This window comes from Epinephelus moara, chromosome 14 (genome assembly GCF_006386435.1).
Source record: "Epinephelus moara isolate mb chromosome 14, YSFRI_EMoa_1.0, whole genome shotgun sequence".
Lineage (NCBI taxonomy): Eukaryota > Metazoa > Chordata > Actinopteri > Perciformes > Serranidae > Epinephelus > Epinephelus moara.
The window spans coordinates 4,522,908-4,540,232 of record NC_065519.1 but is presented as its reverse complement, the minus strand read 5'-3'; the positions used below and the strand labels follow the sequence as shown (position 1 = coordinate 4,540,232).

Below are 17,325 nucleotides of genomic sequence, written 5' to 3'. Positions count from 1 at the left end.
TGTTGAGTCGTATTGTAGGTGTGTAATATTATTATTATTGATCAGATGAGGATGTGATCAGTTTTGTCACTCGTTGTATTGACTGTTTTCTTTATACAGACCTGGTTTGGTTGAAGTTTTTTTTATTTTTCTCCCAGTTGACTCTGTGGGAAGGTTTCACACCTGTTTTTTTTTGGTTTGCTCAGACCGACAAGTCAGGAAGTCTGCAGCAAACAAGGTGTGAAAGGGCCCTTAATCAAGTTCCTTTGCTCATTTAAAGTGTTTAGACTTGTGTCTGCATGTTTTAAAGCTACTGTAAGAACAGACCTGCCTTACCCGACTATTAAAACTAAAACTACATCTCTGAAAATGACCACTGCTTCTATTACTAGTACATTACTACACTAACTGTATTGATCACGACTGTTTAGGCTCAAGACGGCTCGGGATGCAGCGTCTCGCAGTGGCTACGCTCTGGCTCTGGGGGCGCTGTACCGCTACACTGGAGGAATCAGCTCACCTCAACACCTGTCCACCTGCCTGGGAGTCCTGTTCACTCTGAGCCAGGACAGCACCTCACCTGAGGTCCAGGTACACACACGTGTTCTATCTGTCTGTATGACGTCACGTTTGTGGATTGTCACTAAAATTCACCTCCAGATCGACGCATGACGGGAATCTGACTTTGTTTTGTGGAAATATAGATGCTTCGCTGACATCACACACTCACCTGAACTCAAATTAAATCCTAAAACAGTGTTTAAAGACGTGACCACATGTCCTCTGTGTGTCTGTTGGGTGCAGACCTGGTCCCTCCACAGTCTGTCTCTGGTGGTCGACCTGTCCGGTGGTTTGTACCGCACCCACGCTGAGCCGTCCTTCACACTGGTGCTACGCCTGCTCCTGTCGGCTCCCCCCACCCACCCAGAGGTGCACCACAGCCTGGGACGCTGCCTGCACGCCCTCATCACCTGCCTGGGCCCCGACCTGCAAGGTATCGCCCACAATCGCACCTGAGGACAGAAACAGAGTCATTTTTAGGAAGTGTTTAAATGATGTGTGTTGTTTCTGACAGGTGAGGGTGTAGCAGGTGTGAATGATGTGTGTTGTGCTGACAGGTGAGGGTGTAGCAGTGTCCGGTCTGCGCTCCAGCTGTCTGGTTGGATGTGGGGTGATGCAGGACGGTCCCGACTGTCTGGTTCAGGCCAGAGCCATTTCCTGTCTGCAGCAGCTGCACATGTTCTCACCTCCACACGTCAACCTGGCCAGCCTTGTACCTGCACTCTGTGTGAGTACACCTGAACTACAACTACTATCTACTCCAGAATACAACCGACTACACCTAACTACACCTGACTATACCTGAACTACATCTGACTACAACCAAGCTACGCCCAAATACACCTGAACAACACCTAACTACATCTGACTACAACCAAGCTACGCCCAAATACACCTGAACTACACCTAACTACATCTGACTACAACCAAGCTACGCCTAAATACACCTGAACTACACTTAACTACATTAAACTACACCTAAACTGCACCTGATTTACACTTGCCTACACCTGACACCTACAACTGTCTATACCTGAACTGCACCTGACCACATATACTACATCTCATTTACACATGCCTACACCTGAACAAAACCCGACTACACCCAAACTACGCCTGAATATACCTGAACTACACTTGACTGTACCTAAACTACATGTGAACTACTTAAACGAGCTGGGTGATCAATCAGATCTTATTTTCAATAATGGTTTGAGCTTCCAACAATTGTGAAAAGAAGATAATCAAGATAAAATGACTGTTGTGCTTATGATGCTCTCGTTTGGTCTTGATTGTAAATCCAGCACACCCCTTTCCTTTACAGCGCTGCGCTTAGTGTTGCCAACTTGGCGAATTTCTTGCTGGATTTAGCAGACCCTGTTTTCAGACCCTCTACTGACTTATTCCTAAAATATCCCTAACAGCCCTATCATATTTTCAACATGAGCAGTGAGATATTGGCATGTTATACTCTACAGGAGCTGCTTCAAGGCTAATGTGCAATAATAATGATCAGAATAAAGGCTTTTGGACCCATTTAATAATCCACACCACAGGACCTGCTCTGAGTCTGAGACTTCTGCTACATGGTGCTACAGACGTGTTTGTCTGAGCGTAGTCGTCCATGTACAGTAAGCAGTGTGTGTGTTTTTGACCCTGTCTTGTGTCTTGCAGGAGATCTTGTTGGATTATTCCATGTTGGTAGGTTCTCTCTCTGCAAGGCCTGAAGCTGCTGTTTGTTTGGCTTTTCTTTTCAGCTTCTTTCTGCCGTAACACTTTTATTTCCAAAGGAGTAGTTCACCCATAAAACGACCTTTTGTTTATCAGTTACCCACTGCGTGTTTCATCTAATTCATGAAGAAAACTTTGATTTTCTGTCATGTCTCCACGGTGAACCGAGAATCCTAAAAAGGCGAACATTCTTCATGAACTGAAGTAAACAAGGAGCACGTTAAAAAGTCCAGTGTGTAGGATTTAGGGGGATATGTAGGCTGAAATTAAATATAATTATGTTTACTTGTGTTTTCATGACCTAAAAGTGAATCGTTTATATCTACATAGGGAGCAGGTCCTCGTCTACGGAATCTGTCATGTTGCACCGCCATGTTACTACAGTAGCCCAGAACGTACAAACCAAACACTGGCTCTAGATAGGAACATTCGTGTTTTCACATCGGACACTGTAGCTAGCAGTCCCTCCACGATGAGCCGAACAGTGTTGGAAAAACGCAGATTTTTAATGTGAAACTGGTTTATTCAGTGTTTTAACCTGTTAAAATCACCTGTGCTGATTGTTTTGGAGAGGACGAGACCTCTGTGGATAATTCAGCTCCTGATAAAAACCTCCTGAACAATAACACTGAAGGTATTCTGACCAGGAGAACTTTCAGCTGGTTGAAATCTGCAATCCTCAGAGCTAGATGCCACTAAATCCTGCACACAGTTTCTTTAACAAAACATTAATTTACAAACTCTCACACAACTCATGCAGTAAAATCCAAGTGTCATTTATCCAGTCATACACTCAGTGCTTCACAAACACATGTATTTTTACTAAAACAGTACGATTTAAAACACTTCTGCCAATGAGTAGCGTGCCCTGATCTTGCCTGAACAAGCAGATGCGTATGATCTCTGCTTGAGCAGATTACTAACGTGTTTTAAATCCTAATGTTATAGTGAAAATGCGTGTGTTTGGGAAGTACTGATCATACGACTGGATAAATGAAATTTGGATTAGACTGCACAAATTGTGTGGGAGTTTGTAAACAGATGTTTTGATATACCCTAAGTCTTCAGTTAGTAGCCCGGGTTATTATTTGCTTATGCCACTGAAATCAACAGGCCTTTAATTCCTTTCACACAAAGCTGTTGCTCAGCAAAGATGAGAAATACGATCAAATTGTTTATTTGAACCAGTATGAATATTATTTCTATAAAAATTAGGCTTTGAATAACATATCAATTATGTGTTCTATTAGGACACTCATTTCATGGCACTTGAGGATACCGACACACCGTTTTATCCTGTTAAAACAATACTGATAACGTGGATTCATTTTTATGACACATATTCTGACTTTACGACAGCTTCAGAGGAAGGGAGTCTCTGCTTATATTTTCATCATGCTGCTAAATCTGAATGGTTTCAGTACAATGAGCTGAACCAAACTAACACTATGTAGCATCTCCATATTGACAAAAACATTTATATTTGTATGTATGATCTCAACAGCAAACATTAGCTAAAGTGGGGAACCAACAACCTGGTGTTATACATCCAAAGGACTGTTTGGATTCTCCGTTCACTGTGTGGAGGCGTTAGAGAAGAACAAAGTTTCATTCATGAATTCAGTGTGACACAAAATGAGTTATTGATATACAGATGGTCATTTTGTGGATGAACGATTCCTTTCAAACTGTTTTCTGTCACCGAAACAGTTTTAATTATCTGTTAATTATGAGACACGTCACACAGTTTTCTGTCGAGCTTTTTAACATTTTCCTCTGTTTTGATGCCGTGTTATTAACTCACTGTCGTTGCTTAACGTTTGAACCTTTTTTTTGTCTCACAGTTTTTCTGTTTGGATTTTCTGTTTGCTTTGCAGTCTGACGGCTAACTCAGTAACACGACTTAACCCACAGTTTGCTTTAACAAAACCTCCCTGTTGGCTGTTTTTATCTCCTGCAGTCAAACTACTCAGTGTTTCCTCTGGAATGAGCTCACACATCCATCTGATTAAGATTCATCCTGGGAGGTTGATAAATGAATCTTAAATGATCTCTCAGTTTACCGTCATGTGGCTACTTTAAAGTGACAGATAGTTGAATATGTGTTTGACATGACATCACTTTGAGCTCAGAGACGTTGTTGGCAGAATAATTCATTAGTTAATTAGAAGATTAATCGACAGGGGTAACAACTGTTAGTTGTGTTCCTTGATGATATTAAATAGACCATATAAATTAGCAGATTGACATAATGTGTGTTTATAATGAAATTTTTTTTGTGAGAATATCGTATTTCTCACTGTTGGATAAAAGACGTCACTTTGGGCTTTGGGAATTTGTAATCTTAATTTTTACAGTCCTTGGATTATTCGAAAAAATAATTGTCAGATGAATTAGTCATTAAAATGTTCATCACTCGAGCTAGGTTTCTGGAGGAGACACTGTGTGTAGCTGCATGTGTCCTCTGATAAACCTGCTGACAGAGTGCACCTGCAGTCCACGTGTTAACTCCTCTGCACGTGTGTGTCTTAGGCTCACCTGTGCAGCTCGTACCTGTGTCTGCGTCGGGCCGTGGTGGCGTGTCTGCGGCAGCTCGTGCAGCGGGAGGCTGTGGAGGTTTCTGAACACGCCGTGACTCTCGTCAAAGAGCTGCCCAGACGAGAAAACACTCAGCTGGGTGAGACACACGGAGACACTCGGTCCTGTTACTGCTGATCATCATAGAATTATTATATTACTATTATTATTATTAAAGCACCTTAAAGAAGACATATAAATGATAATTAGCAACTAATATGGTTTTTACACAAAGAGTTCAATAACTAAATAAATAACTTTTTCACTGTAGTGATGAGCTGAGAGAAATAGAAACAAGCCAGAGCATTTATCCGCTATAGCAGAAAGATCAGTCTGTAGTCTTTAAGAAAAGTCTGCAGCATATTCAGCCAGACCCACAGTGATTGTTTTAATTAGTTTTATTGCATTTTCTTTTCACCATCACGGTTTATATTACACATATATACTCCCTCTGCAGACGTCACCATAAAGGAGGTGGGGCTAGAAGGAGCTCTGTTCACTCTGTTGGACCGGGAGTCAGATCCTGGTCTGAGGAAGGACATCCAGGAGACTCTGGTCCACATGATGGCATCCAGCGCCACCAGCGGGAAACTGGGACATTGGCTCAAACTCTGCAAGGACGTCTTGTCTGCGACCACCGGTGGGTTCAGGCCGTCACGTACAAACATGTTTTCTAACTTTGAGAAAAAGTACACAGAGAGAAAAAGTATCTGGGACAGTATGAGGGGCTGATGAAGACCATCATGTGCAGCTGAAAGCTCTGGAAAAATCAGTAAGTGGACTTTGAGTTTCTCAGGAATTAACTAACATGCCTACTCTCGCTTTCAGACTCCCGGGCTCCGGTCGAGGCGAGGCAGGAGGACGAGGAGGCGGACCCCAGCAGAGACGATGACTCTTCTGCCTTCAAGGCTCGTTCTGAGTCCAGCGGCCCGTTCACGGCCCTGCGCTGGGCCACGCGCCGCTTTGCCATGGAGTGTGTGTGCCGCATCATAGCTCAGTGTGAGACCGCAGACCCGGCTCACTTTGACATGGCTCTGGCTCAGGAGCGGCGCCTCAACGAGTCCACTGGTAAGACCCCTGCAGAGTGCCCTCGCTTAGTCAGTGTTTGTGAGCTCTACTGACCTCTCTGACCTGTCTCTCCACAGACTTCTTGGTCCTCCATCTTGGCGACCTGGTCCGCATGGCGTTCATGGCGGCGACGGACCACAGTGACCAGCTGCGGCTGGCGGGTCTTCAGACCCTGCTGGTGATCATCAGGCGCTTCTCAGCCATCCCTGAACCGGAGTTCCCTGGTCATGTGATCCTGGAGCAGTACCAGGCCAACGTAAGGACCATCATCCATCACCAGGTTTAAGGGACAGAACAAAGAAAGGAAAACTGAATACAGATCAGTGTAGACGTGAGAATACTGAGTTCTGATTGGCTGAAGGTAGTTTTTATTTTCACAGAAATTCGCAGTTCTTGTTTTAAATTTTAAGCTGCAAGGTCTGTGATTATTTTATGGCTGCCCTCTGAGAGTCCATGAGTCAAATCATCTGTCGATCAGAACACTCATGAAAAAAGCTAAACCAGATAAGCTAATGTTAGCTACTTAGCGCACCCAGCGTTCCCTCCATCTCACTCCTTGCCATTTGGAGACTACTTTGAGAGAAGAGCGGACAGCATTTCTGGAGCTGGACTATTGAGGGCGCAGGATTTAAGAAGCTGATGCAAGCTCTGGAGCCAACACACACTGTTCCTAAAAAAGGCACCATTATGCACGCGGTGGACGCAGCAAAAAAAAAGGGGAACGGCCAAATCAGATTGGAATTATTATTTAAAATCCTGATTAATCATTTAGTTACGTGTTTGAATGATGAATTATTTGTTCAGCCTATAAACTAAGAACTGTTCATATGGAGACGCTGGAATCAGAGAATGTTTGACATTTATTCCAGTTTGTGTGTGTGTGTGTGTGTGTGTGTGTGTGTGTGTGTGTGTGTGTGTGTAGGTTGGAGCTGCTCTCAGACCAGCCTTCACTGCTGACGCTCCTCCTGACGTCACAGCCAAGGCCTGCCAGGTGATCAATCATCAATAATCATGTTAATTATTAGGGATGTCCCAGTCATTTTTTCCCCCCTGATTCCAATTTGAGTCATTTAAAATTAAGTTCACCCTGGACAGGTCGCCAGACTATCACAGGGCTGACACATAGAGACAGACAACATTCACACTCACATTCACACCTACGGACAATTTAGAGTCACCAATTAACCTGCATGTCTTTGGACTGTGGGAGGAAGCTGGAGCACCTGGAGGAAACCCACGCACAGAAGGCTCCACCTCCTGTACTCGCTGTGACCTTTAACCCCGTCCTCTCCTCTGCAGGTGTGCAGTGCTTGGATTGCCAGCGGTGTGGTCAGTGACCTGCGTGACCTGCGGCGCGTCCATCAGCTCCTGGCCTCCTCATTGGCTAAAGTTCAGGCAGGAAAGGACACGTCCAGCCAACTGTACAACGAGGCCACTGCTACCATGGAAACACTGGCTGTACTGAAGGCGTGGGCCGAGGTGGGACTGCACTGCTGTTACTGTTTATTTATTGTTCCATGTATTCATTCAAATTCTTCTTTTTTCAAATATAAATCTCCCGATGGTTTGTGTTTAATATCTCAGGTTTACATCGTAGCTGTTCAGAGGAGCAGACAGAAGGAGAGCCCTGATAGGAGGGCTGACCTGTCCGCCTCCTCCTCTCTGACCAATGACAGCTCAGGCTCTGACTCAGGAGGTGCAGGCCTCCTGAAGTTGGTCCAATCAGATCTGTCGACGCTGAGCCGTCTGTGGTTAGCGGTGCTGCAGGACTACGCCCTGCTGACGCTCCCACAGGAGTACGCATCACGGCTACCTGCAGCAGGTAGGAGGAGGCGACCAGGAGCATGATGTGTTCAAAGATGGTCAGGAGTCTTGAGTCTTGAGTTTGTCCTCCTCTTCCTCCTCCAGGTGGTTCTTTCTACACAGCAGAGACGGTGAACCAGGCCAGGGCTCATTACTCCTCCTCCTGGGCTCCCATCCTCCACGCCACCTCCCTGTGGCTCCACAGCACCGGTCAGTGCTCCTCCTCCTCTTCCATCCTCCCTCCTTGCTCCTCTTCTGTGTGATGTAAGAAGTACATACGCAGGTGTTAAACAGCCAGCTGTGGCTGTGTGTTGCAGGTTTTGTGATGACAGACGATGCACCTGCCAACCTGTCCAGACCGGCCACGCCTACATCCATGGGAGGGGGCGGAGCCAAGAGTCCAGAGGACATCAACACCGACAGACTGCATCTCATACTGGGTAAGAAACTAGTTCAAATACAAAACCCTCCAGATACTTAAAGACTCAAAGGTGTATCTTTTAAATCATGATTTTTCTGGGTTTGGTTGTGTTTGTCCTGTGTTCCTCCGTCAGGCATCAGTGTGGAGTTCCTGTGTTCCCCGCACTCTGAGGACCAGATGGAGAACATCACTTCCTGTCTGCGGGCTCTGCAGGCGCTGCTGGACGTGTCCTGGCCCCGAGCTAAGATCGGAAACGACCAGGTGAGACACAGCTGGACCCTGAATCCAGACCAGAGTTCAGGCTAGAAATCTGATCATAATCCTTGGCCAGCATTCAAGGCCAGATTCTAGACTACATACCAAGAGCGAATTCAAATAATAATAAGAATTCAGACCAGAATATGGAGTAGGATCCAGAGCAAAATAGAGACCAGATCCAATCCAGAATCCAGGACAGAATTCAGACCAAAGAGGCTAGATTACAAGACCAGATTCAAAACCATAATCCAGGCTGGAGTTCAGACCACAGTCAGGCTAAAAACAAGACCAGATTCCAACCCAGAACTTTGACCAGGAACTGGACTTGCATCCCAAAGTTCAGGTTCAATTTCTAAACAGAATCCAGGCCAGACTAGAATGCAGACAGGAGGCCAGGTTTCAAGGCCAGAATCCAGGCTAAACTTCAGCCCAGAATAAGGGGTATGACCCAGACCAGATCCAGACTGGACATCAGATGTTCTTATTTTGTCTTTGGACTGGACACTAATTTTTTTAAAAGGCCAAAATCTAAAAACTTTTCATGCGTGTAGTCTTATTATCATGAAGTTAAAGTCACAGACCACCTCCACTGTCTCTGTCTGTCTGTCTGTCTGTCTCTGTGTCTCTATCTGTCTGTCTGGCTGACTGTCTCTGTGTCTCTATCTGTCTGTCCTCAGGCTCTGAGTGTGGAGCTGCTCAGCGTCCTCCACAGGCTGATGGTGACCAGAGAGTCGGTGTCTGTTCAGCTCGCCGTGTTGGATTTACTGCGACAGATCGTAACGGCGGCTCAGGAGCACGTCAGGGAGAAACGCCACAGTGCTGAGGGTGAACACACACACACACACACACACACACACAAACACACACACACACACACACACACACGCTGTCATACACTTATTACCTTGGAAATTTTAGTATAACACATAAAGAATAGATCAATGAACGCTTCACGTCGACTCGTCTTGAGTCTGAATGTTGTAAAACTTTATTGCTCCTCAGTGGATGACGGCGCAGCAGAGAAGGAGACTCTGCCAGAGTTCGGGGAAGGACGGGACACCGGCGGATTGATTCCCGGACGCTCGCTGGTGTTCGGAGCTCTGGAGCTGTGCCTCTGTGTGCTGGTCCGGAAACTTCCACAGCTCAGCCCCAAACTGGCCGGAACCAGTCCAACTGGTACGAGGAGGAGAAGGGGAGGAGGAATGGGGCAGTGCAGAGATGGTTAGAGGAGGAGAAGGTGGAGGAGGTGTTGGTGGTGGAGAAGTTAATGGACTTATATAAGTCTTGTGGGGAAAACACTCTTAAGGGAATACATGCAAGTCATTGTAGTGTCTCATGGTGTGTGTGTGTGTGTGTGTGTGTGTGTGTGTGTGTGTGTGTGTGTGTGTGTGTCTTCAGGTCCTGGAGGTTCAGTGTGGACTTTGACTGACAGCGACTGTCGGCTGGTGGTGTCCGCTCTGTGTGTCCTCTCTGAGCTGCCGTCTGTCTGCTCCCCCGAAGGTGAGAGCAGGACAACACAACCGTTAGCATGCTAATGCTAACATGTCAACAATGATTAGCATTAGCATCAGTTAAAAGATGAAACAGACGTATCTGACTCTCTGATTGGTTGTCTGTCCTCCTGCAGGCAGCGTGTCCATCCTCCCCACCGTCCTCTACCTGCTGCTGGGAGTCCTCAGAGAGCTGGTGCACCAACCCAGCACACACACTGGTAACACACACACACACACACTAACACACACACACATTCTGATTCTTCGACCAAGAGCTTTTATAAAAATTACCATGACCTTGTTCTGTAGACATGTCAGCGCTCTGTATTTTTTTCCCAGGTGCCCCGGAAGCAGCAGGTTCAGTGGGCGGGGCCGGTGTGGGCGCCGTGGTCCAGGCGGCTCTTCAGGCCCTGAAGTCGGTGGTGACGTCTCCGATGAGCCGACAGGAGAAGAGTCGAGGAGCCTGGAACCTGCTGCTGAGATCAGCTCTGAACACGCTGCTGGGACTCTGGGACGCTGGTACTCACCACACGTTAATAACACTTCACTCACACAGACAGGTTTATAAATGCAGCGTGGTGGTTATGTATTTATGAGGACATACGCTACATTTAAATTATTAATAATGAACCCAATAATAAAAATGTGCATGTAATCAGTCCTTGATTGGATGTATGTGTGTGTGTGTGTGTGTGTGTTTTCAGGAGACTGTGTTGTGGATCAGGTCAGCCTCCTCACAGCTCTGACCGTCTTCCTGCTCTCTGCTGGTCCTGACGTCTGCACCGTCGAGCCGATGCACGCAGTCTGTCTGCAGCGCTTCACCGCCAGCATGGACGCCAAAGACCCGCTGGTCAGTACCACAGAGAGACGTGACTTTCTGTTTCCTGAGTTAACGGGATGATTTGACATCATAAAACTTCTCCTTTGACTCACAACTCAGAGAAATATGGCAGCTTTATTTGTACAGTACATCTATGATGTCGTCAGTCTAATGTTGATGAAACTGTCGCTGCATCCTGACAGCAGAACATCAGACAGATAATATGTGGAAAAATCATGTCCCTCCTCCTCCTCCTCCTCCTCCTCCTCTTAATGACATTTTCCAGAATCCACTGCCGCTGACGGAAAACAACTTAAATGAGCCGAGGAGTCTGAAAAGCAGCTGTCAGTCATGTCAATCACTGCTCATGAGCCGCTGTCAAACTGTCAAACAAATATTTTAGTGACTGTGTAGATGTGAAGTAGGAAGTTTGTGACCAGACAAAATAAATGAGGGACCCTGAAGTGTTCTCAAACCAGAGGATATAGAATCCCCCCCAGCTGTTCTGGGTCTAAATATTTATTTATTTTAGTTTATGTTTGAAATAAAAAAAATAAAAAAAATTACAGTTAAATTATTTCATGCTGTTATTTTAGTTATTTTGTTTTTTTATTAAATAGTGTTTTTAGTTTAATAATTAAATTTATTAACAGTTATTTCATGCTTTTTAGTTATTTTGTTTATTAATTAAATACTTTATTTAGTTTAATAATTTCAGTTTATTTAATTTAGCAACAGTTTGTTTTTTTATTTTATTTTGTTTTTATTTGTTTATTTTAATTAGTTGACTTCAGTTTATTTAATTTATTAACAGTTTCTTTATTTTAAGCTTTTATTTTTGTCATTTCATAGTGTTTACGGAAATTTTGTAAATTTTGTTTGATTTGTTTAATAACTCCAGTTTATTTATTTATCACCAGATAATTTTTTTTTTGTTTATTTATTTGTTTATTTATTAGCAGTGTATTTATTTACTTTAGTAGTTTAAATTAACAACTCCACTTCATTCAATTAATTGTTTATTAATTGTATTAATTTATTTTTATTTTATGTTTATTGAACTTAATTTTATTTAATTTATTTATTATTTATTTATTCACTTCTTTCTATTATTTATTTCTATTTAATTTTATTTAATAACTCTTCACTCTACTTTATTAACATACTATTTGATTTATTATTTAATTTATTTTATTATTGTATTTCTTTATTTAATAGTTCATTTAATTTAATAACTGACGTTTTTTCCATTTATTAACAGTTTATATATTTTATTAGGTCATTTTTTTATATTTTATTTATTTAATAATAATTAAATTAAGTCCAGTTTATTTGCAGCATAATCTAGAGCAGTGGTTTACAAGTGGATGCAAGAGTTATACGATCATTGTTCATTTATTGTGAGTTTTAAAATAAAGTTTTACCATATTTAAAAAAAATCAAAAACATTTACATGAACTACGTTTTATGTTTCCACACAGAGCTGCAGGTCAGCACAACATGTAGAAATATTTAAATTTACAATTAAATGTATATGAAGAGTAAAGCTTACAAAAATAAACTAATGTGAATATAATATTTAAACTCTTCTGTCTCTGCTGCAGGTCGTGAGTCGATGTTATCAGCTGTTGACGTCAGTGTTTCAGGCCCCATCAGCTGTGGCCGTCCCGTACATCCAGGCGCTCGGACCACCGCTGGTTCGATTCCTCCAGGTAATGAAATGAAGTCAGGTGTCACCTGTCGTTTGTCACAAATATTCACTTCACTCGAGAGAAGACGTCTTATTTTTGTAACTGGTAAAATTCATCAACACAAATATTCTAAAATATTTAACTGATTATTATGAAAGAGGCAAAAAATAGAATCCTGTTAAAGTCTAAATATTTTCATGATCATATTTTGAAAGGAAACTCGTCAGATGATCACACAAATTAACATATTGATTAGACGACGTAGTTTTTATTATATGATGTGTTTCCTCCTCAGAAGGTGGAGAGGAGTCGTCCTCAGAGTGGAGAGGAGCTGCTGGGAGTCCTGGAGGGAGTCAGAGCCATGGAGGCTCTGGTGCAGGCTGCAGACGAGTCACAGCGTGAGTTCAGAACAGTTAAAGCTCGATGTTCATGACATGAACTCAGATTGTGACTGAGTCCGGACATCATTTCCTGTCAGAACAACACAGACAGAAAGAGACATGATGAATGACAGGCTGTTTTCTAACCTGCAGGTCCTCAGCTGGCAGCCATCTTGTTGCCACTCCTCATCTCCTTCCTCCTGGATGAAAACGCTCTGGGCTCGGCCTCCCCGGCGTCCCGGTCTCTCCATGAAGCAGCACTCAAAGACCTGATGCGTCTGGGCCCGCAGCACTCAGCTGTCTTCAGGTAACACATGTCTCACGGCTTGTCTCTGTAGAAGTTAAAGGATTACATGTACAGTTGTTGAGTCACACTTAAAGGTCCAGTGTGTGGGATTTAGGAGGATGACGGCGTGCAGCCTTGTTCTGTGGACGATAAACGAGGTAATGAGGAAATGCCAAGCAGACGTAGGGTCTAGGTACCATGTCTGAGGGGTTACTTTTGGCTCCAAAGGTACTTTACCGAAAGTGTTTGGTGGAAACGGGGCTTAACACTGATTTTGTTCTGATTCAGTTGGTCATTATTAAAAGTTCAGGGTTGATGTGATGTGTGATTCTCTCCTCAGGTCGCTCATCGCGTCGTCTCCTCACCTGAAGTCTCGTCTGGAAGCCGCCGTCAAAGGAAACCAGGAGAGTCTGAACGCTAAAGCTAGCAGCGCTAACCCGGCCAACCGCAGCACCGCCAAGTCTTCCCCCAGCATCACGCTCAAAACCAACTTCCTGTGAGACGACTCGCCCACCACACCGTCGCTGCTGCAGTATAGATGTCCAATTTCCGCTCAGCACCATGCTGCGTTCACTGTCACCTGGGACAAACGGTACTCAGAGAATCTGATCGGTAACATGAAGGATGAAACTGAACACGCCGCCATGTTGGAAGACAGACAAATATAGCGACAATCTTTGATTCTGACTCTTCCCACATGGCGGCGTGTTCTACTGATTGGAACGTCTCTGTACACGCTGCATGTCACTATATCACACGTCTTCTTATTATCACATCGTATCAATCACTCATATCAGTCATCAGTAACAGCTGAAAGGAGTTCAGCCTCACCTGCTCTAAACTGAACTCACATAAAACATGAACGGACTCTACGGAGTCAGAGGTCTGTGGTGGTCCTGTTTGTCTGCGTGAGAGTCCGCCTTCCTCACATCTGAAGCTTTTTATCCCAAAATCAGACGTCAGTGAGGAGTCACGTCCGCAGGAAACATGTCTTTAAAAAGCTGCTTGATTCTGGTCAACAGAATAAAAAACTAAATGTGATTGTACGTCGTGTAAAAAAAACAAAACTGAAGATTTGTTAATGTTTCCTGTGCCGATGATTTCGTCTTCACCGAAGCTGTTTGTGATATTCATGGACAGGATCTCAAGGCGCAGTCGAGGGGAGGAAGGGGTCTGGTTTGGGGAATTGTATCTCTGCTCTTTGCAGATGATGTGGTTCTGTTGGCTTCATCACACTGTGACCTCCAGCATGACCTGGGTCGGTTTGAGTGTGAAGCGGTCAGGATGAGAGTCAGCACCTCCAAATCTGAGGCCATGAGTCTCTGCTGGAAGCCGTTGGACTGCCCCCTCTGGGTTGGGAGAGAGTTACTGCCTCAAGCGAGGGAGTTCAAGTATCTCGGGGTCTTGTTCACAAGCATGAGATGGATCGGCAGTTTGGTGTGGAGTCTGCAGTGATGCAGGCGCTGCGCCGGACTGTAGTGGTGAGGAGGGAGCCAAGCCAGAAGGTGAAGCTTTCACTTCACTGGTCCATCCAGGTCCCAACCCTCACCTATGGTCATGAGCTCCAAAAGAATGAGATCCCAGATACAAGCGGCCGAAATGAGTTTCCTCTGTAGGGTGTCTGGGCTCAGCCTTAGAGATAGGGTGAGCAGCTCAGACATCTGGAGGGAGCTCGGAGTAGAGCTGCTGCTCCTTCACATCGAAAGGGGTCAGTTTAGGTGGTTCAACATCTGATCAGGATCCTCCTCCTGGGCGCCTCCTGTTAGAGGTGTTCTGGGCACATCCCACTGGTAGGAGGCCCCGGGGCAGACCCAGAACACACTGGAGGGATTACATATCTCATCTGGCCTGGGAACACCTTGTGTTCCCCCAGGAGGAGCTGGAAAGTGCTGCTGGGGAGAGGGATGTCTGGGGTGCTTTGCTTGGCCTGCTGCCCCCGCGACCAGGCCCCTGATAAGTGGATGAAAATGGATGGATGGATGATTTCGTAGCATTTTGGGATGAAAAGCTTCATTCTGAGAGACGGACTTTGGATCAGTGAAAAGACCTGAGTCTCATTAAAGGTTTAACTCGTATTTCAAAACTAACTGAACACAAACAGATCATGTTTTTATAGGACAGAAGATATGAAGGTTTTAATGAGAGTAAACTTTTTAACTGACTAAAGAGGAACTGAAACATGCTCTGATCACTTCTGTCAATGAAAGGAAGGGATGGTTTTATTTTGAAATAAGCGTCATCTCTCTGTGCGTACGTAGGAAAGCAATCTGGAGCTTCAGTTCCTGTTTTACTAACAGTAAATTAAGGTCAGGGGTCAAAGGTCATGTTGACACCAGAGCTGCAATAATTCGTCGATTTAATCCATCATGAAAATAATCGCTTGTTGCAGCTGAAGTTGACCCACCTGCCTCTGACCCTCAGATGAATGAGTGAATGAATGAATGTCAGTAACAGACAAGAGCTCAGAGAATGAACAAGAGATTAATTATTTTTTTAGTCACATGTCGATTTGTTGAGTTTAATGTCATTGGACAAATCACACAATAACAACCTGAAGACTCTCTGATTGTTCTGAATCATACGGTGGCCTGTGAGGGACAAGTTAGTCATCAGCACTTTAGTTAAACACTACGTGATATGAACTTTGTCAAGTTTTATCAGTTTGAAGAATGTAACTTTGTTTGGTGTTAAAGGACCAGTGAAAAGATTAAATGCATTTCTCCTTTTAAATCTCCGTCACAATAAAGAAACACTAAAGATTAACCTGCAATAAGTTTATTAACCAGGTGAGCTACAGTCTTCCGCTCTGCTCCACACACACCAGCTATATGAGTGTGTGTGGGAGTGTGTGACGTGTACAGGTGTGAATGAGTTAACATGTTGTTTTCTAACAGCAGTGAATGAATAAAACATGTTTTTCTTCTAATTCAGCTCCTTGTTTTATTTGTCTTCTCAACAAATGATGATGATGACGATGATGATGAAGGTTTATATGTGTTTGTAAATTTCAGTTACAGCCGATGAAGAGACAAAATAATGTCTTGTCTTGTTTCTGATGTTTCAGTCTGAACCAAAGTAGTAGTTTAGTTTAGTTCAGTCATTTTCCAACTTATAAAACACAAATATATTGGTAGATAGAAAAATATAAACATAAAGTTAATGCTTTTATTTTTAGCAATATAAAAACTAAACAAACAAACAAACAAAAAAAGAACAGAGGGGTATTCCAGGTAGGAGGTTCAACAAACTCTGAGTCTAACCCTGAACTCTGAGTTGATTTACCCTGAGATGGGAAACTCTGACAATAAAAAGCCATCATCAATGGAGCTCCGACTCCACGATTCACCATGGCAACAGGTAAATAAAAGACAGCGCCTCCATTTTAATCCAGTGGATGTAGAGATATTAATGCATGTGTAGCAGACGGTGCACGTTTATCTTTAAAAGAAGAGCCTGAGTCAGAGCGAGGAAAGTGTAAATAAGTTAACCATAAAGTTAATAAAAAAGTTTTATTCAGTGTTGTCCGTTTATTCATCATTTATCAGACTTACATTTCCTTAATGAAGATAAAGTGGTGGAATCTGACTGTGTATCAGGCTGTAGATACATTACATTATATTAATAATATATAATAATATATTTGTTCAGATTTAATCTGATGGGGAAAAACACAGGAGGCAGCAACTGAAAAATAGGAAGATTTAAAACATATAGGCTAGGCTATAGATCAAAGACATAAAGACATGACTGTAAACTCACAGTCTGACCCAGTAATAATATGTTTGGTGATTTGCACTTGAAAAGACGTTGAGGTTAAAATACAGTAGATTTTAAAATGTTGCACATCTATTTGTATCTTGACTCAACAGCATTCAGTGACTTTATTTCAGCTACAAATGTAGTAAATTTAAAGACACTGAAATGCTGCACCATTGCTCACTCAGAAATATTAACATATAATCCCCAATATTAGGCTATAGGAATTATGTTCCATCAGTGCGACCAATGACATCAGTGATAGAGATCATTAGTCATTGATACTACGTGTCTAAAGCTTCATACCGATTTTTAAAATTTAAATAATTAGACCTACACATTATGTGCAATAAACATTTGGGAGCTGCTCTAACAGACTGACAGTCTGATCCTTGTGCACAGTGTTATAAAAAATAATAAATATAAAAAGGACAGAGGTTTGATTCTGAGCTGAGGGTGAATTCTCGCTGTGTAATATTTGAATGTAAAGACAAAAACTGA

At 43.4% G+C, this 17,325-nt stretch overlaps 1 protein-coding gene across 2 annotated transcripts in view; it reads left to right on the top strand.

The window, feature by feature from the left end:
- heatr5a (HEAT repeat containing 5a) overlaps positions 1 to 15,988 on the top strand; it is a 32,847-nt gene extending 16,859 nt beyond the window's left edge. The window contains exons 19-42 of one of the 2 annotated variants that reach the window (XM_050061614.1): positions 411 to 570; positions 784 to 973; positions 1,098 to 1,267; positions 2,215 to 2,241; positions 4,804 to 4,948; positions 5,306 to 5,488; positions 5,677 to 5,916; positions 5,994 to 6,172; positions 6,839 to 6,907; positions 7,216 to 7,395; positions 7,501 to 7,738; positions 7,825 to 7,929; positions 8,037 to 8,159; positions 8,274 to 8,401; positions 9,076 to 9,223; positions 9,401 to 9,574; positions 9,797 to 9,898; positions 10,026 to 10,109; positions 10,231 to 10,410; positions 10,596 to 10,741; positions 12,316 to 12,423; positions 12,698 to 12,800; positions 12,936 to 13,089; positions 13,409 to 15,988. In XM_050061614.1, coding sequence (XP_049917571.1) covers positions 411 to 570; positions 784 to 973; positions 1,098 to 1,267; positions 2,215 to 2,241; positions 4,804 to 4,948; positions 5,306 to 5,488; positions 5,677 to 5,916; positions 5,994 to 6,172; positions 6,839 to 6,907; positions 7,216 to 7,395; positions 7,501 to 7,738; positions 7,825 to 7,929; positions 8,037 to 8,159; positions 8,274 to 8,401; positions 9,076 to 9,223; positions 9,401 to 9,574; positions 9,797 to 9,898; positions 10,026 to 10,109; positions 10,231 to 10,410; positions 10,596 to 10,741; positions 12,316 to 12,423; positions 12,698 to 12,800; positions 12,936 to 13,089; positions 13,409 to 13,568 — 3,496 coding nt within the window. In that variant the 3' untranslated portion in view covers positions 13,569 to 15,988. The remainder of the gene's footprint in view (positions 1 to 410; positions 571 to 783; positions 974 to 1,097; positions 1,268 to 2,214; positions 2,242 to 4,803; positions 4,949 to 5,305; positions 5,489 to 5,676; positions 5,917 to 5,993; positions 6,173 to 6,838; positions 6,908 to 7,215; positions 7,396 to 7,500; positions 7,739 to 7,824; positions 7,930 to 8,036; positions 8,160 to 8,273; positions 8,402 to 9,075; positions 9,224 to 9,400; positions 9,575 to 9,796; positions 9,899 to 10,025; positions 10,110 to 10,230; positions 10,411 to 10,595; positions 10,742 to 12,315; positions 12,424 to 12,697; positions 12,801 to 12,935; positions 13,090 to 13,408) is intronic. The other variant, XM_050061615.1, reaches the window with a different exon arrangement.
- The last annotated feature ends 1,337 nt before the right edge of the window (positions 15,989 to 17,325 follow it).